This window comes from Prinia subflava, chromosome 2 (assembly GCF_021018805.1).
Source record: "Prinia subflava isolate CZ2003 ecotype Zambia chromosome 2, Cam_Psub_1.2, whole genome shotgun sequence".
NCBI classification, from domain to species: Eukaryota; Metazoa; Chordata; class Aves; order Passeriformes; family Cisticolidae; genus Prinia; species Prinia subflava.
The window spans coordinates 61,706,375-61,733,984 of record NC_086248.1 but is presented as its reverse complement, the minus strand read 5'-3'; the positions used below and the strand labels follow the sequence as shown (position 1 = coordinate 61,733,984).

Genomic DNA, 27,610 nt, shown 5'->3' with positions numbered 1-27,610 from the left:
ACTTTAGAGGCTACTGAAGGAAACTGAGATCTTTGTAATTTCTCTCCCCAAAATTAACAGTGCAAAACTGTTAAGTTCACACTCTTCCTCAGATAATTACAGGCAAAGTCATGATCCTTTGTGTTTCAATTCTAAATTACAGATGCCATTGGCAAAGGAATGTACATAGAGCCGCAACACAGACTTCGTAAAGCTCACAGAGATTTTATGCTCCTTTTTAACCTGGCTAACTAAGTAAAATACATTTTTCCAACAACAGCTACAGAACACACTCTAACCTGTTCTGAAATAGGGTGCATCTGGCTATGGAAACAACACACACTTTGTCACATTAGCACTAGAAATGAAAAACACTGGTCAGAAAAATCACCTTCTGCAAAGAAAATTTCTTCTGCTTTTTCCTAGGCACCTTAGTACCTCAACACTTTTTCAGTTTCCTTGCTCCCTTAAATTGTATTTACACAAACAAAATTAATGGATTTGAGGTCATGTGCAAGTATGCAAGAAAAAGTAAAACTGCCACCATTCCTCTGTTTTGTTGTGATTTAGATGAGTAGGCAACAAAAAGAAATAAATGAGATTTACAGGAGTTACAAGCTGTTAAAAACCAGATTGTGTCATTTACTATATCCTTAGAAAAACAATGCTATCTTGTCCCCTAGAGAGTACTTCTTCATTGTTCCTCTGTCCTCCCAATGATTCTGAAAAAATTCCAAATAATGCCTTTTTATCTATATGTAGATAAAACTGGACAAGCTAATGGCTCTTGTAGCTGTTAGGACTTTTATTTTGCTGCACCTCCCTGCAGCAGTGGGGAGGCAGGCACAGAGAAGAGCCCAGCCCGGGTGCAGGTGCAGGCTCTGACCAAGCTGCGGGTGTGCAGCCACCACCTCAATCGCAAGGACGAGCTGCTCACCCCTGCCAACCAACCACTGCTGGAGGGGCTAAGAGAAAGGTACATCTCCATCTACCCCCCTACCCCAGCTGGTACCCCTGCACCTGAATGCCTCTGCTCCCACTTCTCCCACATATCAGGAGCCAACCCCTGGCTGTGCCCTGCTCTTTTAGTCATCACAAAGCTGAGACCCGCTGCCAGCGGGATGCACTCCCACCTCATGAGCTGACTGGACACTGGTAGCTGTGTTTCCAGGGAGGAGAATGGGCTGTGAGTGTGGCTCACCTGTACTGTCCTCACCATGCTGGTGCTTCGCCCCTGTCCAGGTCTAGGTGACAGCTCTCCTTTGCTGCAGCCTACAGAGCCCGGCAGCCTCGGCCGCCAGCCTGCCTCGTCCTCCAGACAGCACTGGGGCCAGCCACGCTGCGCTGGGACAAGCTCCCGCAGCCAACAGTAGCCAAGCTGGCACGGCAGCCTGGGCAAGCTGGACTTGAGCACAGTCAACAAACTGGTTTCCAAAACAGCAGCACGGCTGGAGCACTGTGCCACCCCCCCAGGCACAAGCCCGGCCTCGGGTAGAGCTCATTAGTGTGGGCAAGGAGCCACGGGCTGCGGTTACACAGAGCCCTGCTGCACAGATAACGGGAGCTATACATAGCCATGCTGGGAACTGCAATCACTGTCGTGAGAGCTCGCACATGCCACCAGATCCTTAACCAAGTAGCAGCAGAACATCCCTTTTTAAAAACAGTTTGCTAAAATCTAGATGCCTATCAGGACCTCCTCCCTGCATTTTCACCAACCCCTGCTTTCAAGCGAGACTTTACAGTACCTGAACATTTCAGTGGCCCACAAGATGCCTGCGGTGCAATTACGTCCCCTGTGAAGGCAGAGGTAAATCATTCCTTTTCAATTGTCCACTTGGAGCAAATGCACCCTGTGAGAAATGATCAGAGGCTGAGCAGACCCTGGCATTTGCTCTGCTGTTTTGCAGCATTAGAATTAGCTCCCATGCGCAGAGGGAACAAAGATCAGTGTACACAGCAGTCCAAATCCTAGCCTAATTACAATCATAAGATTTGCATAGCCAACAACAGTAATTTATTCCGGAGTAAAACTGTAGCGCTTCGTTAGCCTTGTTCAGCTTCCACATAGAGGAACACTGCAAAAACACCTTCTGGATATTCTCTGTCTGAGCTACATTGCACATGCCAGTCTTGGTTCTCTTAGCCAAAGGTGCATGAGGGTTTCCAGCCTGAGGTTTGTTCTGCAGCACTCTGTGCTGGACAAACTTGAAATCCTTGTTCTACAATTTATTTGGCAAAAAATTCAAAGTACTCAATTAGCAAAAAGTTAATCACAAGCTATTTTCTCATTATTGTGGGCCACTGACACACATTTTCTCTGTAAAAAATGTTTATGAAAGAAGCCTTATATCCTAAGTTTGATGTGCAAAATGAAGATTTTCACTGATTAATACTTGATTCTATTTATACTGAAGTAAAATAGAACTTGTCATAATTACCAGAATTCAGAATAATTTTATTTAAATCCCATTAACTTCTGGTATTTTGTTATGTAAAAACTGCTCCCTAGTACGGCATAAAAATAAAAAAACATTTCCTCAACTTTTCCTCTTCATGTCTTTTCTATGTCATACACCAAAACCTTGTATAAGCAGAGATGTACAACTGCTCAGCTCTGCATGGAAAAAAAGAAAAAAAAAAATCAAGAAACCTGACTGCAGGCTGACTTTGCAATCATAAACATTCACCTGGATGAAGACTGAAAACTTGCACTATTGTGCATGACACTGTCTTATTTGGGAAGTAAGTGCAGTATTTTCCATAACCCGGCACCCAAAATAACACCACCCTCACAAGGAAGGGGACAAAAAAAAAAGGGGGGGATTTACTCTTGTGTGCTTGAGAGGGAAACTTCAGATTTCAAGCAGAGATTCCCATGTCTTTGACACACAGAAACTCTGAAACCTTGCAGCCTCTACCTGGTGGCACCAGCACAGAAACTGTGGACATGCTGCTGGGGCAATATTGGCCCCTTACCAAGGCCTTGTGCTGCCATGCCCAGGCCTTCTGGTGAGAGGATGGGAGCTCCTGAGACACACGTGAAGGGTGAGGAGAAGTCCCGGTCCTGCTCAGGCATTAGTGGCACCCTGCACGTAAATGCCTACTTTTCTTGGGGGCCCCTCCCTGGGAAGGAGAATGGTAGGTGGTTTGCAAACATCCCAGAAATCATTCTGAACATTAAACATATTCATGGGAACATGACCTCACTCTACTAAAATGTAAAACTTTAAAAATGAGTTACTATATTTGGAGACAGAAACAGAGAAAGAGAACAGCAAACATGCCTTACTGCCACCCCACCCCATACATTCAGTCAGACCGGCAGGTCAAGCTGATTCCCTAAAACCCAGCACTGCCCATGAACCTGGCCCTCAGGAACCCTGACCCTGCCACTGATTTGCTGTAATGCCTTTCCTCACCTCACCTTCATCCTCCCTGGGCTTGTCTTTGTTCCCAAGAAGAAAGAAGATTTGGAAGGAGAGTACACCCTTGGGTTTTCAGCAGTAGTAGATCATCTGTCAAGGCACCTGCTCCTTCCTCACAGCAGAACCAGCTGTTCTTATGGAAGGATGCCTCTAGAAGGGTGGCTCAGCACTTATGTGACTGTAAAGAAACCTAACACAAAGCACGTGGGCATTTTTCTGGCAGACACAAGTTCCAATATGTAAATTCTTCCAAACTGCAAACCTATTTCTTATACAAACACATACAGGACAACAAACACCATGATTCATTACTAATTCCTAATAGGCAGTCATCATGATGATAATCAAGCTCATCTGGCAATAGTAAGTCTTTCACCTGGTGGCCGTGAATACTAAAACAGGCACAGCCCCAAAGAATTTAAACAGTTTTCTGTGAAAGTCAGTCTCACACTAATCCCAGTGAGGCTTTCTACGTGCTTATTCTGTCTAGCAAGTCTGAGGAGCAGAAGAGTTAGAGAAACCTCAAGGAGCACAGCTGGGCTATGGAATTCAGCAGTTTCAGCATGTTCCCATGAAGGCTGTGCAGCAAAAGCATACCTGTGCTCTGGTGTATCTTACAAACTCTACAGAAAAAAAGTTACCTTCACTGTTTGAACACCTGAAAATGCAGTAACTTACACATCTTTCCTGCAAAACTAAAGGAGAAAAAAGCCCCAACAAACCCACAACACAAAAAAAAGCTGCAACAAACCAAACAAGGAAGGAAAGTATGTAGGAGCAAACTTCATTGCAGCCTGATCAATTAGTTTATCAAAGTTCTAGGTATGTTCATTCATCTAAAAATGATCTGAGGTCAAAAAATTCATTGATTGATTGAAAGTTAATTTAAAAAATAATAATTTTCTGGTTATTCTTGGGATAAAACTTACGTGTCACATTTCCAGTACACCACACAGGGTTTGGTTGTTATCAGAACCTAGATACACAAATGAGCACAGTTCAAGTGAAGTCACCTCCCACAGTTTACATGTAATAGCTTCTAATCAGAGCAAAGAAACTTCTCTCTCTGCTGAAAGCAGAGCACATTTCAAACAATCATACTGAAAAATGCAGTTGGATTTTCCAGTTGTTTTTTTTTTTTTCCTTCTCTCCCTCCACTGTCTTGGCATGAAGGCACATAAAATTAGATCCAGAAACAGGGAAGGAGGTTAATAGCAAATTCACAGAAACAACTGCTACTTTTTATGAGAAATAACCTGACCAGCATAGCATGGTCCTATGAAATGCCCAGCAAAAAGCTCTCTGAGAGGGAAGCCTTCCTGCTGCACTCTGCCCATCTTTCACAGCAGCCACCAGCAGTCCGACCTGGGAAAGGCTTTGGCTCCTTCTGCTTGCTTGAGGTCTTCACTGTCCAAACTGTGCTGCTTCTAATACTGCAGATGGCAAGACTAAAATCCCCATCACAGAAACACAGACAGCCACCAAGAGAGTCATATTCAAACTGCTCATAAGCACTCTGTGGCTCCTGGGCCACATGTTGGACCTCCTAATCTGCATCTCCCACACCACAGATTTTTACCTACCACAGCACAATTATTTATCTCAAGCACTTTTCTTTTGGAGAGATTTTTGGCAGAATGGTTGATTTATTTTTGTGTCAGATGTTTTAGTGGAAAATGTAAATGTTACTGTGACAGTTCAACACAGACACCAGAATCTTCCATCTTTGTAATAGCAGTAAAAACCCCATAGAATACATCTTCCTAAATGCCCATATGTATAAATACACATGCACACAGCCACACACACACATTATGTGCATTAATACTGTCAGCAGTTTTATTGATGGCAGGTCAACACCACAGTTTCAATTCTGATAAAGCAATTATAATGACTAAAACTTAGTATCGATTAGTTGAAATATTTCCAAGACTTGCAACATTCCCTTAAAAGGGAACCTTAGATTGGGTCTCTCGCTCCTTCATTGAACTTGGTTGTTACTGGCCACCAAGTTCAGGTGTTGTGTGGAGAAGACTGGTGGAAAACTTGGTGACAAAAGCTACCTCTCCTAGGGAAGCCAGCCCAAATCAATTCTTCATTTTCCACTGGTGACTTTCAACATGGACTTGTGGAAACTTTACCAGCAAAGACACTAGGACCTGGGATATATTTCCAGCTGCTTACTAAAAGAAAGAACCAGGCAGGTAGACACACTTTGGAGAAGGTAATATGAGTTTACAGTCGAATGCAAAGAGGAAGCATGGCATGCAGAGCGAAGAGATACCGCACTCATCCTGTGGCTGCAGAACCTGATGTCTTTAGAGGCACACGTAACAACATGAAGCAAGTATAGCTACTGGGAATCAAAACACAGTGTTTGCACCCCAGGACCCACTTCTGCAGCTATTAGTCTGTACTCGTGGCTTCACTGATGTGCAAGTAGCCACATTATGAAAGAAAAAAGTCCATGTGGAGAAGTGAATACATGGACACTTAAGACTGGTCAGGGCTGAGACCTTGGAGTCCTGAAAGAACACTCCAGTGCATATTACACCCTGTGGAAGCTATTAATAAAACTGGAAAATGAGTTAACGTCCACAGTGAAACGTCCAAACTTCTTACTGATATTCCCACTCATCCAAGAGCAAAAAAAAAAGTTAATTTTTTTTTAATCAATGAATCCTACAGTATATATCTAAAATACTGAAATGAAGGAGTTGTCTTTTAAAAGCATTTGTATTTGTAAATGAAGGGTCAATAAAAGACCCTTAGCAGAACAGCTTTAGTTCTTACTATGCATCCACTTCATAACAGACAACTTCTGTTATACCTTGCCTCATTTCCAACAGGAAAAGCATGCTTGATTCCCAGCCTCTCTGGGAACAAAATGGGTAGGAACTCCCATCCTTAGCCTTTATGACCCTGTTAAATTATTCTTCTCTTTTAAGGCATGAAGTGATTTCTTTAAAAAAAAATAAACACATATGCATTGGGAAGCTCTGCTGCTGAACAGACACAAAGATTTATTTCTGTGAAAAAAATACTCACATGTGCAAGTATTGTACCTGTGTTTCCATTAATTAATTTTATTTTTCCTAAAATCCAACATAATTTCTTTTTTTCCTACAAAAAATATTTTATGGGAAACCGTATGATAATTAGCTAATGTCTTGACTGACACTATAATAAAGAAATTATGTCTTTATTACCTGCACTTCTTTAACAGATCGATTAATAAAGGCTAACAAGATTGGCAGCAACAAATTAGACAGCAGTATAGTATATTTTCCTCACAATAACTATTCTCCTGAGGCATAAGGACAGCCCTGTAAGACACAGAAATACAAAGTATATGATTATAGATTATTATAAGAGAATTGTATGAAACTTGCAAAAATTTGTGGGTTTAAAAAATTGCAGATTTTCTTTCTACAGATTAAGCTCTCAACTCAAATTATAATGTATCTTCATACAGGTCTATTTAGTCGGCTGACAGTCAGCTCAGTTTGAGATCAAATAAAACTCAAATACTTTTTATAGATTTCTGATTAATCTGTAGTTTCTTTAAATTATTTGCAGAAGTCACACACACACAAATAACAGTAGTCTCTGTTACATGAATCCAAGAAGCAATCTTGCAATGCAAATTTGCAAAGAATTTGTTCCTACTTTCATACTTTCCTAGCTCAAAGAACAAGATCAACAGATGGTAAAGCACTACCCTGGGGAAAATGCACCATTCCTCAGATACGTATTTATATAACTCTGGTTATTTAACATACATATTTACTTAAAGCTGTGTATGATTACGTATCTCACCTTGCATTTGGTATATTTTACTCTGTTGGTTAGAAATCAAATATTTTATACTTCTTCCACTTCAACATTGCCAATAGATCAAAACAATTTCGTATTTTATAAAGAAGTTAGATGAGGCAAAGGGACAATTGTCCTGCCAGAACATCCCTACACACCTCCCCACTCACATCTGCCTAAGCACCTTCCAGTCCAGAAAGTTAAACATAACACACTCTGCTTTGTCTTATCGCCCGAGGAACAGGGAACAAGTGCCACCTTCCGTGTCACACATGAATCATCCACTTTCTTCCCCATTACACCAACTAAAAAAGCCCCGATCAAGTGAGCCTTCCGCGACTGTGATTCTTTTCTGTTTGCACCATTACAAGTACCCAGGAACCCTCACTGCTCAACATTTTCAGATTACAGCACTAAAAGGACCTACAAATATATCTCCCGTCCAACTTAAATGTTAACTTTATATTAGCTTTAGCTTTACATTTTAATGGCTTCCAATGCCTATCATGCATAAATACACTTAAGTGAGGTCAAAAAACACAGTCTTGATACATTTGGATAACAATAATTACAGCAGAGCCCACAAACTTTGATATCAGCCTGCTTGACTTTAGTGTATTCACATCTTAGTCAAAATTATAAATGCATTTGCTTTTTTTGCATTTTCTCTCTGAAAATCTTGGAAATTTAACAGCAGAAGCCTCAAGCAAACATGTTGATGCTCTACAGTTAAGCAATGTATTTTCATTTTAAGGATCACAAAGTAATCTAAAGAAAGTGTGTTTGCATATGGAGCCCAAACTCTTCCAAGAAAAACAGATAAGTTATCTGCTGGGAAAAGCACAAAATGAGACAAAACTAGTAAGATTACTAGCTCAAAATCACTCGAAGAAAAAATGCCAGACTGAGGAACACAAAGTATTCCAACAAAACACGAAACTTTCCAAGCATTTCTCTCAAAATGAGGGGACTACTTGAGAGTTTTCAAACTACTGCATCCATGCACTTTAATCGTGTTTGCAACAAAACCACAACAATTCCTACTGTCATGTAAAAACAAGGCTGCATAGTGGCAATTACTCTGTTCTGAGCTTGCCCTTACACTTAATTTTCTTTTTTCTGATATCATAAGTGGGCCACACCTGGAAGTTGCAGCTGCATGAGCCCAGAAATCTTTTCCTTCAGTCACCACAGAAACTAATATAGAAACTCTGGCAATTTGTTCTCCTGTTTTCAGTAGAAAATTTACATATGAATTACACACCAAATTCCCTTGGTCTAATAAACTGTTCTGGACTCACACGATGAAAATGCTGCTACTTCATTATTATCCTTCTCTTGCTATTCTTTTCTGTCTTCACAAAAAACCCATGTACACCTAAAGCCAGCAGCAAGCTTAGTGGTGAGTCTACCTCTTGCCTTGAGTCCACACATGGAAACAGGGGTTTGGAAATATATCCTCACATTTCAAAGAGTTTTAAGATTCCCAGATTTTCTTCCAGAAAGGCCCTCTTGTTAGTCACTGCTTTTGTTTAAGTATTGACACAGCAGTCCGTACCAGTTAAGAAATCACCTGATGCAACTCAGCTGATTTTCAAAGATATAAAAAATTGAATATCATAGCTTACATAAATAACTGATGTTCAGGACTTGACTGGAAGACCCAAATACTGATTTTCTATTACTTTCATATTCATTAATCACCATTAGATAGAGACCAAATGAACTCACACAGAGGCTAGAAACAGCACAAGAGTTACTTAGGTGTTTCCCACGACAGAACCCAACACAAACATTGGTTTTGCACTCAAGAACAGAACTGCAAACATTTCATAATCGCACTACATATGTGAAATCAAAACAAACCTTACCTTATTTAAAATGGCAAGTTTAATAAAAAGTCAGGCTATGCCAGTACAGGGTGTAAGGAATCATGCCATCCTCCTTCGGCAGACTTTTCCAAATGCCCCTGTATTCAACTAAGTCTAACTACACTCTGTTTTGTTTCCCCAGGAGGACCCATTCAGGACCATGTGCTCCTTTTCAGCTGTCAATAAACAGAAGCAGTGAATTCCCCAGCGCTTCACAAAGCTAGTTAGGCATAGCCATTCATTTCTTCAGGGAAACAGGGCATTGATTTCAGCAAATTCCCAGGGAGCAGCTACAACAAAGAGATCAAAGACCCACCTCCTTTCCTGCCTGGCTTTGGCCGGCTGGGCTGAGAGGAGCAGCAACAGGTTTGGCGGAGAGCGGGCTCTATCCCCACCGACCACTGCACGCTCCATTCACGCCCATCGCCTTCCTACATTCCCGGGACAGCCCCCGGCGCTAACCGTGACAAACCCCTACATTCAGGCAGCATAATATACTGCACACTAGTTCATCCAAGGATAAAAAGAAAAACAAGCTCCAAGGGAAGTCTGCTGCTTCCCCGACCAGCCGAGCCTCAGTAGCTGACAGACTTTTCATAAATGTCTTTTTTTTCTTTAGCTTCTCTATCTAAATCAGAGAAATGCTTGCTACCTCAAACTCATTGTGCTCAAACTTCTCTGGAATGTTGGCTTTTCTGATTTATTTCCACAAGCTTGAAGAGTTTGAAGTCTGCTGCAGCAGCCCTTGTATTGTATAACCATGATATTTTCTTTGTGCAATTTGCCGTGGACTGCACTGGGTTTTTCCTAAGAAATTTAGGGGAGTTTGTTCCAGTTTGGTTAGAATTTTTACTTTTTTTAATTATACATCTTGTCTTCATTACTATAACCTGGAACAAGATTTTTAATGCTAAAATTTGACCTTGTATTGAACCACGCATTAGCAAAAGACAATGTCATGGTCAAGCTTAAAGAGTGTTGTTTAGGCTGCACGTCTACTGCTAAACAGTATAAGCCAGAGATCTGGTGCTGAGATCACCTGGCACCAGCTCCATGTGTCTAAATGCTCCCATCTCCTTCTTTTTTCCCCCACAAACAGTTTGGTTATATCCAAATTCTTTACCTGGAACACAATCTGGTAGATATTATCCCTCACACACACCCTAGTGTCTGTTGCTTGTTAGTATACGCCAGTATTGAGCTCACAGGCTAGCCCTGAAATATGTATTTATATACACACAGACATAAAGATCTGAAGTCAATTCACACCTGTAGAGATTCACCGTGTCATTCTTTAGCTTTCTCCTGACGTTTTACCAAGGCACTACCTGGCTGTCACCAACACCCATCAGCTGGAATCTGGAAAGTTCCCTCAGCACTGGTGCTGCCTCCAGGCTACTGACACATCTCCAAGTGACAAGACAAATGTCTATCCCACTAACATGAGCAAGTATCACAGGACCTGGCACAGCACAAGCAGTACAATACTGAGAAGACCAGGGACAGGTGGTAGGGATGACTGCTCATGCACCAAAGAGAACTGAGAACACAAGGGCACACAGAACTGCAGAATTAATGAAGTTGCAGGAGACCCGTAATGATCAACTAGCCCAGACTCTTGTTGAAAGCAGGCCCTTTAATAGCATTACCCAGGGCCTTGTCAAGCTGTGTCCATCACTTCCCTGCACAGCCTATTCCAATGTTTGATCAATCCCCCATTCTAAATGCCCCTTGCATCCACGAGCATCTCCCCTGAAGCAACCTGTGGCCATCGCCTCTTGTCCTGTCCCTGTGCATGCCTGGGTAAAAGGCTGCTTGCAACTCCTTTTCCATAACCACCATTTTTGCACTGCAAGACCATGACTAGATCCTCTTGAGCCTTCTCTTCTTCAAGCAGAACACACCCAACTCCTTCAGCCTCTACTCAGGTGAAAACTACTCTAACACCCAGATCTTTAGAGGAACATGAGAAAGGCACTGTTGCTGAGCTGAAAAAAAGAAAAATGAAACTGCCAGGGCATAAAATTGCTAAAACAGACAAACATCTGAGTACAGTTGAGGAGTCTTGATCACGATCCCTGCGTAGTCACCCTGCTCTCTGCTTTAATATTTCACTCCTGATAACAGTTTTGCCCATTGTATACAATACAGTCAGGCATATTACATTCTTTATTTTAGAGTTCTCTCTGTATCTAAATGGCATTTAAGCATGCCCCAAAATTGCCATTTTGCAGGAAAAAAAATTAAAAATGCATTTTAACAAATAATTGCTATCTTCCATTAAACCACTGATGGTTTTATATTTATTAATTGATTGCAGTTATTAATGAAAAAAAACCCAATCCTGTTTTCCCTTGTTCCTCTAGGGAAGTACTGAAGAATGATAAAATGTGTGTCTGAAATTTCCCTCTCTTATATTACACAGTGTGAGCTGGGCAGCCCTTCGAGGCAATGATTAAAAAAGGCAGCTGAGGCACTGGAAGAACTCCAAAAGAAAGCATGCAGATCAGATCAATAAGCAGAAAAAATGTGCTTAATGCTTAAAAAAAACTCAAGCTGGAGTGAGAGAGTACAAGTATTGGGGAAACATGAGCAGCAACCTTCCGTGGTAGTTATGACAGCAAAGTACAAGGATATACCACTTGTCTGTTAGGAAGAAGGACAAATAATAGTGATAAGGCAGGAGATTTGGCTGTGACTGGGATAATGATGCCTTGGAAGCACAGGAGTTAAATTCACAAAATGATTAAAAAACTCTGAGCACATCACTCTGTAGTAATCTGGGATGGTATTTGTGCCAAAGATAGATAAAACATTTTAGACAGAATTGCAATTTTAAATCTCAATGAATCAGTCTGTTCTTATACTTGGGCCAGATTTTTACAATTTTACTCACATTAAGTCATGCTTTACTCCAAGAATAATCCCGTTGATTATAATGGTAATATTGTTCCACAGATGTCTCAGAAGAAACGCAAATGTAAAAGCAGACTTTATACTTCAGATAAAAGACATCAATCATGAGTACATCTGGGAATCCGATAAAAACATATGGTACAAAAAAATCACTGTGGGATGATGGAAATGTACTTACAGAGCAGGTCTGTGGACATGTTTACAGATCAGGCAAAGGAAACCTACACAAAATAAATGAAAAAAGAATTATCAGTTTTCTGAACTAGGACTATTCATGTTTCTATCTCATGCTAATAATCATATGCATAGTCCTTTCACTCTGTAGGAAATAAGGAGAACATATCTACAGAATCTAACAAGGAAGAACTTTAGTTTGTAGAGGAAAAGAAACACCGATTCCACTTCATTTCACAGACAATGTAAACTAACAATATTAATGTAATGCATTTTAATTAAGAGCACTTCACTGTATTCCATGTCTTCATTAATTTTTATTATTATGTATTTTCCAGGCATTGATTACAACAGAGTTTTCAAGCATTGTGTATTTTGCTCCATTGCATGCTATTCTGTGTTTAAGCCTGATATTTCTAATAGTCCTGACCTTTGCAGAGTCACAAAGAATATTAACCAAATATAGGGCAAGACATTTTATTTGCTGTCTTGAAGGACTTCTGGAGACTTTTGGTTTTCTGCTGACCTCATTCATCTTGTTCCCTTCCCACTCATCTGCTGGTTTTTGACTGAAATTTTACCATAAGCACATAGGAGTAGAGTCTGAGTTTTCTGCAGCTGTCTGAGCAATCCCCAGCACACAAGTATCCCAACGACTGAATAAAGCTACTTGGAGCCACAGAAATAACAATGTGTGTATTAGTAAGGACACACACAAATAACAGTACAAATCACTTCAGTGCATGCCATTTTATGCCCTGTATAAATCAGGCAGTGTTTAAGGCAGTGTTTAAAGGCATGTGTGCATATGAATTAGGGTGAATGAAAGATGTTCAATAAGGCCAAGTGCTGGGTCCTGCCCTTGGACCACAACAGCCCCAGGCAGTGCTACAGGCTGGGGAAGAGTGTAGTGTCCTGGCAGAAAAGGACCTGTGGGTGCTGTCAGCAGCAGCTGAACATGAGCCAGCTGTGCCCAGGGGCCAAGAAGGGCAATGGCATCCTGGCCTGGATCAGCAATGGTGTGGGCAGCAGGAGCAGGGCAGGGATTGTCCCCTGTACTCGGCACTGCTGAGGCTGCACCTCGAGTGCTGTGATCGGTTCTGGGCCCCTCACTGCAGGAAGGGGCTGGAGCGAGTCCAGGGCAACAGAGCTGGTGAAGGGTGTGGAGCACAAGGCTTACGAGGAGCAACCGAGGGAACTGGCTTTGTTTATCCCGGAGAAAAGGGAGCTCAGAGGGGACCTTATGACTTCACAACAACCTGAAAGAAGGTTATAGCCAGGTAGGATGAGTCCCTTCTCCCAAGTGACAAGGGACAGGGCAAGAGGAAATGGCCTCAAGTTGTGCCAGGAGAGATTCAGGCTGGATATTAGGGAAAGAGTCTTCACTGAGAGTTGTCAAGCACTGGAACAGGCTGCCATGGGAAGTGTCCCCATTCATGTGCATATTTTAAAAACATGTAGATATGGTACTTAGAGACACGGCAGTGCTGGGTTAATGGTTGGACTGATGATCTGAAGGGTCTTTTCCAACCTAAACTATTCTATGATTCTATGAAAACTTGACTCTGATGAAGACAACACTATTTTGTTGCTGACTGAAATGGGTCCAAAAAAAAAAAATCTTCATTTTTAGAAATACAATGGTAGTTAGTAAGATACTTCCAAATTAATTGGAGCTGATTGCAAAAACCAAGTTGTGCTGTGAGAAAGCAGCAATAAAGGAGCCCACATGCTAGAGGGACATCAGTGAGTCCTCTTTCCAGATAAAAAGAGGCATGCTGACAGCAGGCTTCCTAAGCAGCAGGTGTCCTAATCTGATTTCCATCATCCAGAAAACACTTTATTTCAGAAAAAAATCTACTCTGCAGTTTGACGCCATTCTGGCTGAGAGCAAGACTCTTGTCTGTGGTATTAATTTCCAAAAATATAGCCCTTGCAGAAGGAGCAGTGGACTTTAATGGCATCCATATGTGACTGTACACGCACCAGCCTTTGTCGTACCCAGAAACAGCAGGCTACATGTTATCACTGTCAAAGCAGTGCCATCAACTAATACAGAATTCATTTCCCCCACTGAATAACTAGATTTGTGATAAAATGATTTGTGCTGGCATTCAATCTGCAGGGCAATTACCTGGTAAACCACCACAAGCTCTTCCCTCCCAGATGGCTTCATTGACACACATCTGGTCTGCAGCACTCTCCTGTCATGAGAAAGTGCAGCCTCAGCCCATGCCCTCCCTGGCTCCCAAACATCCTCCATCCAACCTTGTTACAGTGACACTGTGGGCCACGAACACCTCAATTAAGGTTTGGTTGAGTTGTTTTCTGATGTCATTTTGGAGGTAAATCACCAAAGTTTTCTTCACAGGCTACTGATGCCTGAGAAATTTTTCCTCCTGTACAATTCCATGATGAAACAGTGTTAGCAACAGCAACCCCAAGTGCCCAACTCTAGCCCTTGGGAAGGGCACAGAAACTACAGACCAAGAGGGAGCACCTCTGCGAGGGCATCCCAGTCACTGCAACACAACCATTCGCACAACAGAAAAACAGCAGGTGCACCACCACAAGGAACTGCTCCTCTTCCAACAGCTGGTTCAGACATCACCTCTGACAGGGTGAGGATAAATACAACAGGGTATTTGCAGGGGCAGGGGAGCTCAAGTAGAACTACAAGCTCCTTCATAAGCTATGCCAGCTCTCACCTGCAGTTATTCCCAGCACGGACCCAGAACTGCCTGTCATCCTAGCTGCACAAAACCATACGATAAATCCCTTCCTCTCTTCAAGGGCATGAAGGCACCCCTTGTGCAGTGTATTGCCCCTGTCCAAGTGGGCTCCACCACGCACAGAGCTGTGGCAGCCACACATACTGTGCCAAGCAGGCACAGTGCCTGGCAGTCTCTGGCCACATCAGTCCATTGAAACTCAGGTGGCTGACTATGTATCACATTGACCTTTAGACAAAGTGTTGTAAGTATATTGGCCAAATTTGCTGTGCTGCCCACACAGCCAAAAGAAGTTGTTTGCAGTTGATCTTAAGTGTCCTCCTTTCTCATCAGTGAATGGGCAGAAGAGGAGGAGAAGCTGAGTAGCGGATGTTTCCCGTACATGAAAATTGCAACCTTGAAAATGTGAGGCAAAGTCTAATGAGGTTTTTACAGTCTTTCAGGTATCAGAAAAATATCTTATTCATTTAGGTTGAGGAAGACTTGATGGTTTAAGTATAATAGATAGTTAACGGTCAAGCAATATCAAAGCAGCGATTACAGGCACTTTGAATGCTGAAAAGTTCAATGTTTTGTGGTGGTGGAAAGTGGTTTGCACCCGTCAGAGGAAGTGGGGATGGGTTCTGCACTGCCTAGAAGGACATGTCACAGTGTATTTTGTGTAGGAGCCAGAATTTTAGGGTTTATGTTATTTTCAGTAGCTCCACCATTGCCAAAAATTCATCGACTCTGCATTTTATAAGTGATTGTAGTGGGCACGCTGTGGGCATGTATGACTTAGAATACATATGATGGTGGTGGGACTGCCCTGAGATGTCCAGAGTCCACAGTGGGAAAGGCAATGCCTGTTACCTCCTCTGTTCTGGTGCAAAAGACATGGAAGTAATGAAAACAGGCAGCAGTTTCCAGGTATGGTTCATGAGGAGGACCTACAATGAGGATCAAGGTCACTGCTACACCAGAGGAAAGGTGACTTCCACAAGCAAATGCAGAGCAAGGAAAACCAGCCTGCACAGGACCTATGGGGCTGTTCATGATGCACAAGACATCCCTGAAGGCTGCCAGCAATGGCCTTGACAACTTCCTTTCTTACCAGTGGTTCACACTGAGAGGCAGCAAGAAGGGCAGCAAAGACTCCACCTTCTACAGCTGCTGCAGGTCACTGCAGAGTTCTAGGAGGATGACAAGGTTTTACCACATAGCACTTGTTCCCTGGGCTTGAATCTCATCTTTACCAGAGACAACAAACTCCATGGCAGGGGAAGCCAGGAAACTGCCGTGTGAGGGACCTTTGCAATGTCTGCAACTCAGGACTACAACTTGTTCTTCAAGCCAGCTGCCCTGCGTGTAACACCCAAGGATTCTTATGTGGGTTCATGTGACAGAGCTCTTTCACTGACCTCTCTTTCAGAAGATCTATCTTCCCTGGCATCATGCCACAGAAAGCCAAGGGAAAAGCAGGCCCAGATATGGGAAGAGACGTAAGTGGTAGCAACAAGAAAAGCATTCACACTGTGCGTGATACCCTTGTGCTTGCAACACGATTCCATCTGCAGATTATAAGAGAACACACTGCCTGCAAGAGACCTATGCTATGCAGAGACAAAGACCTGGATCAGAGCTTCTGAATTATGAACCCACTGTGAGTTATGAACCCACAACCAGTCAGATTCTGCCCCTCACCAAATCCTCAGAGGTTACTACAGAATTTCTTACACAGGCATACTCTTTGTAGTGATGACGTTATACAGCCCCTAAATCCACCTCAGTTTCATGCTGCCCACCAAAGAGGCACATTAATTAACCAGTCATCAAAAGACTAATCTTATGATGTGAAGTCATCTGTCCACGTTACTCATGCAGCTGAAAAGGGACACTGCTGTTCCTTGGATACTCAGAAGAATGCCCAGCACAACTCATTTACAGATTCACAACAGCCTCATGCAAGTGACATTGTTATCTAACTATCTTTTATCATATTTTAACTAAGTCAAGGTAAAACACAAGTAAATGTATTTTTTCAGGGTATCTATGGTAAGTAATAGAGTTGCAGATGTCCAAAATACACAAGCAAAGACGTGACAGGAAAACCACACTTAACCTACTTACACTGAGATTAAATCAGGAAGGACTCTCTTTCCGCCACCACAGAAATCAGTTGCTGGGGTTTAACTTTCAGCACATCTGATGACTCAGGCTGCAATCCCTCAGAAGAAAACACCTTCAGGAGACAATGCACCTATCCCCATGGCATTAGCATTCCACTAGTGTCCCTGCTTGTGTTCTTTTGGCTACTGCTAGTGCTTGTGCTGGGCTAACTGCTGACATTGTTTCTCTTCTCCCAAATTCATGAACAGGAAAGAAAATCATAGTGATGTAAAAATTACTTAAGATTAACAGAGTACTAACAGGGAAGAAGTAATATGCATAGCAAAAATCTTCATCTAAAGAAACCTACGCAGATTTTCTGAAGTTTGTGTCCCATGTGTACTTCCACATCAGGATTTAGTGCATGCTAAGTACTAACTCATCAAACTTATAATTTGTTTGATGTCACTGATCAACAGTGATATTCTGTGCATTTTTAATCTACCACACGTAGAGTCCCTTGCTGGCAAAATAGATGAAATTATAAATTACTTTATTTATAATATAAAATAGCATAATTTGTACTTTTATAACCAACTTGAGGGATTTTTCAAGTCATGGTCTTATTTTATAACTACAAAAGAAAAAAACTGTTTTGCCATCATCTTTTTCTTCATGTACAAGATTCTGCAGCTTTCCCTTGATTAAGCAAAAAAGCTTGTGCAGTACAACACATGAAAGCTTGTGTCCACAATCAGAAATTTGGCTCACTAGTATCGCAGAAGCCCCCTAAGTAAGTCTTATTTGTGAATGTAAAAAAAAAAAAAGGGAAACCCCAAATTATAAATGTAATGTCTTTCTCTTTTACAAAGGACTATGCAGAGGTAAAAGAATTGTACAAAATCATTAGGCAGACTTTGAGTGGACAAAAGTCATGTTCTCAACGATGCTCTCTCTAATGTATTTACTAAAGATATTTAGTTTACCTTCATGGTAAAGTTTTAAATTATGTGTACAGATACACAGACACTATACAAATACATAAGCTGGTCTGCTGCTGAATGAAGCTTTATAACTATATATACATCTCCACAGATTAAATGCTGTGGTATGCATGTAACCAAGAGCCCTGTCAGTTCCCAGGGACTTCAAGAGTCATCCTATCGAAAATTTTTGGATCCCTTGACTAACATTTCTGCAAAGCTATACCAAGCACTAAATTTGGATACATAAAAAAGTCCTGCCTTACCATTCCCTCCACCAACTAGTCAATATTCTAACCTGGTTATGATCACCTCAACATGTAGCATCAGCAAATATGGTCCAGACAGAGGCACCTAATCTATCCAAGTCTGTTTTCAGTTCAAAGAAAAAAAAAATTCCATTAAAAGTAAATAGATCTTATATCCTGTGCCCTGATACCAGAAACACAAAGACCAACAAATCCCACTCCACGTTTCAATGAAAATTCTTCCTGTTCTGAAATATGGCACTCTCTCACCATATTTTCCCAGCCTGTATCACTTGACACTGGTCTATTTTAGTCAGCAAAAGACCTGTGGCAGACAAGGCATCAAACACAAGTCTTTGCCCATCTCCAGTGCCCTGATAACAAGAAAAGCTATTATATAGAATCTTTAAAAAGAGATAGTAACAAAAGAGAGACAAAATCCTAGGGAAAGATACCAAACAGCATCTCATGCCAGCCTGCCTTACTGAGGATTGCTCTTGTTGTTTGGCTTTGCAAAGCACTCAGAATTTTGACTGCAATCCAGCAGAGCAATTCTGCATTTCCCATGTTTTCCCACCACTGACTTGCAGGAAACTATTTGTACACATGAAGACAAACCTACACTTCATATTTTGCTGGGTCAGGATCAAGGCACCAATCATCTTTCTGGATCCTAATTTTCTTATGAGAATTGGATAAAATGAGCTAAAAAAATCTTGTAAGTGTGAGCTTTAGAAAGCCTCAAGACCCAGGAACATTCCTAAAATAATTTGCATTCCACAGCAGCAGGGCAAAACCATTTCCATTTCAATGAGCCCTTTGGAGAGGACTCTGCTCTACTGGCTGAAACTCAGGACTGAACCCCAGCATAAAATAAACACCAAACCCACTTGTACAAGGTCACGTGAAAAAGTATGTTTTCCTGCTCTCCCTCAATACCTTGGCTAAACTCTTTTTCATCACTTCAAGCCTGCATCCCAATACCTATTTCAAGAAGGGCACTGCCACTCCTTTGCAGGACAGGCTGGTCAGCAGGGAGATTTCCTGTCCCTTTCCTGCATCATCCTCAAGCAGCTGTCCCCAAAGAGTCAACAAGTCTGTGGCTTCAAAAAAGGTTTGACAAAAACCTGGCTTTTAACACTGACTTCTTTCATAAGTTTGATACAAATAACACACACTAGCAGCTAAAAACTTTCCAAATGTGGTGAGCAAAACCCACAGCAGAGACAGACAGACAAGTTCCCACATGGTGCAACAGTCACTCCTGTGACCAGAGAGGGGGATACAAATTTAGCCAGTACTTTGGCAATGTCAGTAAATTTCAGGAAATCATAAAAACAGATTTGTCATCTAGAAGCCAACACCTTCCTCATAGATCTTGCTTAGATTGTGGTAATCTAAAACCTCCCACCCTCAAAATGCTCACAAACTTGCACATCATCTACGACATATGCAACCTAAGCACTATTGCAATAAGGTGATGCAGTGTGTAATGTTCCTGCTATATTATAAAAACACTTATATTCAAATTATTTTGTCAAATTCCACTTCTCACTCACATACACTTTAAGCAGTTTCAAATTTCAGTGCTGTGAAATGACTACTTCATTCAGAAACTTGTAAAAGTGAGGAAGTGAAAATATCTGAAAACGGATTTTGGGCCAAGAATGTTGGTATTTTTCAGTTATTTTAGATGCAAAGTGATCTTCACAGTGATTCCAAAGGGTTTAGCAGCTTAGTCTCTTTAGTTGCTTCATAAAAGCTGGATGTCTCTATACATAAATTATGTAGAAAAGCATAATTAACGCTCTTCCACAATATGTCTCACTGTTTGTTAACGGCTTCTTGGCTAGTAGAAATGTTTTCCTTTTCCTCTCCACTCCCAAAGGCCTCATACTTCAGAGATTTGCTTGAGCTGCCTGAAGTAGGCAATGATAACAAGAATACATCTTAAAACTCTGAAGCATAAACAAAGTTTTCACTAAGAACTTAATACTCAAGTCAGAGAAACAGTAGGAGCTGATTTAAGTAAAGCTACGGACTTATACTGGCTAACAGCTGCCTGTAACATCCCTCCATTTGTTTGCTTCAACCTGCAAGCTCAGATTTCCTTGGGATAGCAGCTGGACTTGTCAGTGGGAAACTCGGCAGCAATACCATCCACATCCTTTCCCTCCTGTGCACACACGTGGACTGGCTGGAGCGGGACACTGCATGGAAAATGCAAGCTACCGCTTCATACGGTACAGAGGCAAGGGATAATTATTAGAACTAATTTACTGAAATTGCCACCACATTAATTGTCAGGGACCAATTCTATTGGATCAAAACTGTAACTTGAGGAGTGATTTCTTATTGCCTTTTCTTAAAAGGTATGTTTGTTTTAGGGGTTATATTTTCATAGTAGTGCCTAGAATGTCTATGGTGCACAACTCTAATAATATCCAAATCCTCCAAATGGCGCATATATGCTTTAATAATGAAAGCTACACATGTTCCTAAATATTACTTGGCTGTTCCCTTATGTTTTCCTTTGGTTATCAAGCCATTTAATGACTCTGCAAGTCTGCAAATTGTGGCTCATAGATTATTGTTGAATAAAAGCAGATATAGATGCAGACTATTCATATTCAGTCCACTAACCTGTTTCTCCAATAAAAGAGAGATAAAATGTTGCTCCCCACTGTCAGCTAAAGATTAATTGAACCTCATGTTCTCCCATACTGACAACTGGTAACACAGACTTATAACTGGATTCCTGCCTTTCCGAGGTCTGGACTGGAATTGCAGGGTATACAAATCTGTTTGGGATTCAATGCCACTTCTTGCACATTACTCAACAAGAAGCCAAAAAACGTGGCATTACATGCACAGTGTTCATGCTTGTTTAAAATTTCATCCTGCAGGGCAATGTTGTTCTACTGTTTTGTCCAGCAGAACTGAAACTTGAATAAATTAAAGGAGACTGTCTCTTCTCTACACAAGGTTCTTTTTATTTTCGTGAAAGAGAATGCGAAAAGAATTATGAAAACAGGATAACAAGGTCAATGTTGTAGAGCCTGGTAAAGGAAGAGCCACTACCTCCACAGAAGGACAAAAAAACCCTTAAAAACAAGTCCCCATTAATTCCCCTGTCAATACGAAATAAAGAGCTTGGAATATGGTGCACCACAGATTAATGAATGCCAAGTGCAGGCTGATATAAAATACACCTCGCATTTCAGCAGTTTGGCATTTTTATTGCAGTCACTTGTCTGTATGCCCATTTTTCAGAGACAGCCTTGGAACCTGATTAACTTCTCCATGTGCTCTAGCAGCAGAGGCAAAGAACACTATTTCTTAATTTAAAGGTGATTCTGACATAGAAAAGTTATAATAACGTAGAAAAAACAAGCTAAGTGATCTCTAAGCTTTTATGAAAATCCACTGAGAGATCACTGTCTTCATTTCTTCACCCAGATGCATGACCTCTTTAACTCCAACTCTGACTTTTGAAACATCCATTTACTAAGATTCCGTGACTTAATGAAAAATAACCTGAAAAAACTCAGTTGTTTGGCATTTGCACTCCAAGTTACCAGAAAGCTGCTTTAGTAATTTATAAAAACCTACATAAAAATATTCTGTCAGATGTTTATATAGCATGTGAGGCCTGCAAGTGGAAGAAGTTAGGGTTATCTAAAAGTGCCCACTATCAAATGCTTGGATGTTTTCTGTCAACAGCTACCTAAGTGTATTTTACTTGATGCACCATGACCTTCTAATCGCCAACATCTACTACAATCTTAATAACAAACTAACAGGTTTCTAATAAATGGTCACTAATGACTTGCTAACCATATTCACATTGGGAGAATCCATATGATTCAACAGTCAGTGCTGTGCTGGAGGCACAGGTCACACTCACCACAATTCTGCTGTCTTAAGTTGTTCAGTAAACTTTGTGGATTCAACTTGGGAAGAATATCCTTGTCAAAACAAATTATATTAAAATTAAAATTTACTGCAATTTCAGATTCTGGGACCCAAATATATTATTAAAAGTATGATAGCAACCATAACACCTAAGTAGATGTTATAGTAGTAGTATATCATATAGTCATATAGTAGTATGTCATATAGTAGTATGATAGCAACCATAATATCTAAGTACAGACAATTTTTGCTATCAGGCTGGAATTCAATATTAAAAATTACAACCCAACTATGGGTCTTCCTAAATTAGATGATTATTTAATAAATTTCTAAAGTTATCACTCTGACTACAAACATAATTCATAGACTTACACAGTCTAAAAAATTAGTGGATTTGACAAGTAAAAAATTTCCAAGTAATAGATCCTGCTGATATTTTTACAGATCAAAAACAGACATTCATTCTACATTGTCTGCAACTATTTCATGAACTGCTGTTTTGATTTGGGTAAAAGATATTTAAAACAATCTTATTTATATTCTCTGATTTCTATTAGTTTAAGAAGTACATACTCATTTTTGTAATGTCTTATTTTAAAATTATTTTATATTGCTGAGATTTTTGATGTTGATAAAAGTGGTATGAAACATTTAGCAAAAATCTGATAATTTTACTTCTAAAAGGACTGATACCACAATCCCATCTCAATCAGGCCACTTTGATGACCACTAACATCATCATACACACTCTATAAGTCAGTATTTCATCTTTGCTAGAGGTCTAAAAATATGTAAATATTTGGCCGTATAGGTCCTGAAGCCTGCAAAGACTTGAAGTGTTCTGAGATTCAGGCATCAACACTGACAAATTGCTGAAACAATAAGAACAACTTAAAGGAAAAAAAAATTCAAACCTTATCTTTTCTATTAGATTAAGACAAAGGGCGGAAAGCAATTTAATCTCCCATTTATCCTTGTTTTGTTTTCTATCTTGTCAATCTCTCTGTTTTGGCCAGGGCAGCCTTTCTTCTTTTCATTCAACAAATGCTTAAAAATTAGGATGCATTTTTTTAGCCAAAACCCTCCACAGACTCAGTGAAAAAGCTGTATAGCAAATTCAATCATTGAAAAGAGAGACAATTCCTTCTATCACTTACGCTAGGAGTTTTTTAGAGAGAAGAACAGCATGTAAATGTGCACAAGTCAAATAAAGATGATTTCCAAGTGTGAAAATTATTCTTGTCCCTGGCAGCTGCTATGTGAGAAATAATTAGGTCCAGAAGCCTTGCCGGGCACAACTAGTGACAAGAATATCATTACGATCCATCTGCAACCCCCAAGAGACACAAAACGCCTCCCCAAGCTTTTGTTCTAAGCAAAACTAGAAATCCAAAGCAACATGTTTCCAAGCTAGGACATTGTGAGTGTCACCACATGAACAGCTCCCTGACCCCCTCAAACGGTTTTGAATAAGGGCAAGCTGAGAATACCTTTCAGAAATACAGAATTTTGGTATCACAGGTTTTACAGTAAATATGTCTGCTTTGCCTGCATATTTACTTGCTTTGTGAGGAAAGGAGTGTTAGATTTGCAAAAACAAGTGAGTCATGAACAAGTCAAAATATTTCCAGTAAACTTATTTTTGCCTGAATACCCTGAGTTAACTGAAACCAAAACATTTTGCAGACTTGTATCAGTTTCACTGGCTTGTGATGAATCGGTGCTCCAGGCTGTGCTACATTTTGCTGAAATTGTTAGTTGCAGAATCACAGGATCAACTAGGCGAGAAAAGACCTCTGATCATTGAGTGCAACATGACCAATCACCACCATGTCCACTAGACCATGGCACTAAGTACCACATTCAGCCTTTCATTAAACACCTCCAGGCACAGTGACTCCAATACCTCCCTTGGCAGCCCATGCCAATGTCTAATCACCTTTTCTGTGAAGAATTTCTTCCAAAGGTCCAACCTCTAACTCCCATGGGCCAGTTTTGAGACAAGGTCCTCTTGCTGGTTGCCTGGGAGGAGAGACCAGCCGCCACCAGGCTACAGCCTCCTTTCAGGCACTGTAGAGAGTCAGGTGTCCTTTGAGCCTCCTTTTCTCCAGTCTAAACAACCCAGCTCCCTCAGCTGCTCCTCATTTGTGCTCCAGACCCTTCACCAGCTTTGTTGCCCTTCTCTGGACAAGAGAAGTTTCATTCGCCTTCATTTGGGGTCTAACAGCCCAACTGTGGAAATCCTCACCTGACACATTTTTTGTTACTTTCATTGGCATCCACCACTGAGGACAAACACTGAGAGATCTCTTTCCAGTGCCCGGCACCACTGGAATGAGGAAGGGCTCTCTGGCTGCCAGCTTTACAGGAAGCAAATGATGCGTCTACTCAGGATATCCCATGTATTAGTTTTCAAACTTCTCTTCCACTGAAAGAGGGAAGAGTTATTTTGTCATAGTGCATTTGAACTCATTCTAGCCAGCAGCCCTGGTCTTTTCTTGGATGGGCCCTGGGAATACAGAAACTTAGTGTTTCAGCAAGCAAATCATCTGCTGCTCTTTCTCACTGTGAGAGCTAGTAAGTCACTTGCCTAATTAATATGGATGATTGCTGAGATACCTAAGTGCAGCTGAAACAGAAAAAGATTAAGTTACATCTTCTTGGTTTGTCTTAATCACTTTAAAAGGGTTTAATGTCTTTTTTTTTACTCAATGATGCAGGTGAGCCATGACTCCCAGCACATAAGAAAAAAACAGAAGCCAGAAAGCATTCTAGAACATGTATGGAACATTTCGGGAGCATTACAAAGGTTGCCTCTCTGCACAGAAAGTTAAGGTGGTTGCTAAGGCTAAATAAAAATTGAATTTAAATAGAACTTATGATTACAAAACAAATCTCTGGGGGTTTTGTACTCCTATCTACGAGCTTCTCTTTTGTTATGCCAATCAAACTTCAGTTATGTTTTTAGTAACTTCTTTCTCTTAGTTAATACTTTCCAGCATTTTACTACCTTTCCTCTGCCTTATGCTTACTCCCTCTTTCCAGGTCTTTGTTCAGCATCTCTACTTCCCTTCCTTTCAAACTCCTCTTGGTTCTCTGCATGCCATATCTGTGACAATGATTCTAGAGGTAATACCACCTGGAAAAGAAGAAACAGCTACCTCTCTGGGGACAAAATGAGCATTGAATACTTTAGTTAGGTCTTTAGTATGTGCTTCACTGGTCCTTCCACTGCTTATTATTGCGGGACAATATAATGATTAGACACCTGGTGTCTTCTTTGGGCATCAACCTGTCAAGACACTGGCAAAATAAAATTCTAATATTATATAAATAATTTGTTTGTTGTTAAGTTTTACAGTGCTTTTCTTGTAATCCTCAAAAAAGCCATATTGAATTCAAAGTTACTTATGTCTGCAGGACAGGACAAACCAAAGCTGTCCATCACATTTTACAGCTGCAGTGATTGAAATAACATTGTAGCTAAAGTACAGCAACAAAATTGCAGTGACAGTTTATGACCAAAAAATCACAAGGGACTCTTGCTGTTGTGGTTCTCTCTGACAGACGTGTGTCACTCTTGCAGAAGGCATCCTTGCTTCTCAAGAGTCTCTCAACACCACTAATAGCAATAGGAACCTGGAAACAAGAGACTGAGTGGAAGAGCAAAGTTTAATATTGCTCAATGCACTACATTTGCTTGGTGTTGTGCATATTAGCACAGGTTAGATACTTGTACACTGGTATTTTCCTAAGTGCTTTCCTGAGCTTATATTTTTCTATCCCAAGTTTTTTTGTGAAACAACTTCTCCTAAAATGATGCTCTAGGTTCAAGACACAGAAAGATAAAAGCAGATCTACTCTGACCTCCAAGACAGAACTAGTTTACAAAGGCATCCTTGATCCTTATTTAGCACTGCAACTCATGCCGTTTTACAAAAGATCCATCAGTACAAGCAGAATAAACAAGAAAAAAGAGGAAATATGAAAAATATAGAGACAGTAAGGTCCATTGGAAATAACTGTTGCTTCTGGAGCATCATGTCAGAGACATTCTGGACCCAAAACACACTTTCACAGCAAATTGCAAATAGCCCATATACAGAAGAATGCATTGGAACATAGAGAGAAGTCAGTAAAAAAGGCAAAATATTAGAAGCAAATATTTATTTGATTATCCCCAGGATATGTGTGCAATTAAATTTTATGATCAACTTTCAAGATTTTCCCATACAGAATTCAAGTCAACTGACCTTCTTTCTGTCCTAGCTCTTGTTATTTCCTGCTAGTTATCAAAAAATAGCAGTATCCTTGGCATCATTCAAAGAGATTTCCTACTTCTTTCCACACACACAAGAAAAGAACAAACAGATTCTTCTGGGTTTAGTGACAATTAAATGATGCAGCCGCCTGCACAGTGGCACAGGCTGAAGTAGAAGTGTGTGACTGCTGTTCCCTTGGTGTTTGGAGCAGCCCTGTTTGCCTCATGCTTATCTTTGAAAGCAGGAACATCTTAAAATAAAAGCTCAGAGGGGCCACTAGGGAACTAGCTGGCAATACTCTAGTTTTGAAAATATTTTGTGAGCCAGGTTGCTTTTACTGAAGAGGACGATTCAGATTTGTAAAGTCACGTGTCAGGTCAAGTGCTCAAACACATCAAACTTAAAATGCCAGCACTGACTGCCTTAAGTATGGTGTGCATATTCACTTATGGGGAGTGGGGGTCGATGTTTTTTGGTGTTTAATCACCAGTCAAGAAATAAAGAATTTGAGGGAGTGGCAGTAGATCAGGTCCCAGCCCTGGCAATACACTGTAGATTAAATGTGTCCCAATCGCCAAGGGGAGGGGAGTTATCTTACGACGCTTCCTTTCCAATGAGTCCTGGCAGAAGGGCAGGCACTGAGAGAAGACAAGCAAGTGCTCACAGTACTTCACAACAAGGAGGTTCTTGATGCAGAGAAAATTATAGAAGTTAGAGGAAATAGAAGGTATTGCCTTTAGCTAGAGAGCATGAATTTGTGACTTGCCCTGCTTAAACTTAGAGAACAAACTGCACTATTTAATGGCCCCCTTTAAAAAATAATTATTTATTTTCTTGTATTTATGTGATTTTTTTGTACCAAACACTCCAAACCTCCTACTACTGTTCTCACTCTGATACACAAGTCCAGAGGACCTGGTACAGTCCTTCTAATCTTATTTCTCTCTTTTATTCCCTCTCGTCCCATCTTCTGCTTCTTATACAAATAATCCTATCATAAGTTTTCAGCATCTGCATGATCAGAACAACCAGGTCCTATTTACATGTCAGAGCACTGAACAATTCAAAAAGTGGTGGCGGTCAGCCCATTACACAGTTACAGTACTCCAGGATCTATACCAGCTCCCATTAAGTTTGTAAATGAGATTTTGACTGCTTTGACTTACAATTCAGGGCAAGCAACACACTAATGGTGAGA

The 27,610-nt window shown here is 40.8% G+C and overlaps 1 protein-coding gene across 2 annotated transcripts in view; it reads right to left on the bottom strand.

Moving 5' to 3' along the window:
- PLAGL1 (PLAG1 like zinc finger 1) overlaps window positions 1-27,610 on the bottom strand; it is a 46,132-nt gene that overhangs the window by 16,492 nt on the left and 2,030 nt on the right. For both annotated transcript variants that reach the window (XM_063390222.1, XM_063390223.1), the window contains exon 2: window positions 12,189-12,231. In XM_063390222.1, coding sequence (XP_063246292.1) covers window positions 12,189-12,207 — 19 coding nt within the window. In that variant the 5' untranslated portion in view covers window positions 12,208-12,231. The remainder of the gene's footprint in view (window positions 1-12,188; window positions 12,232-27,610) is intronic.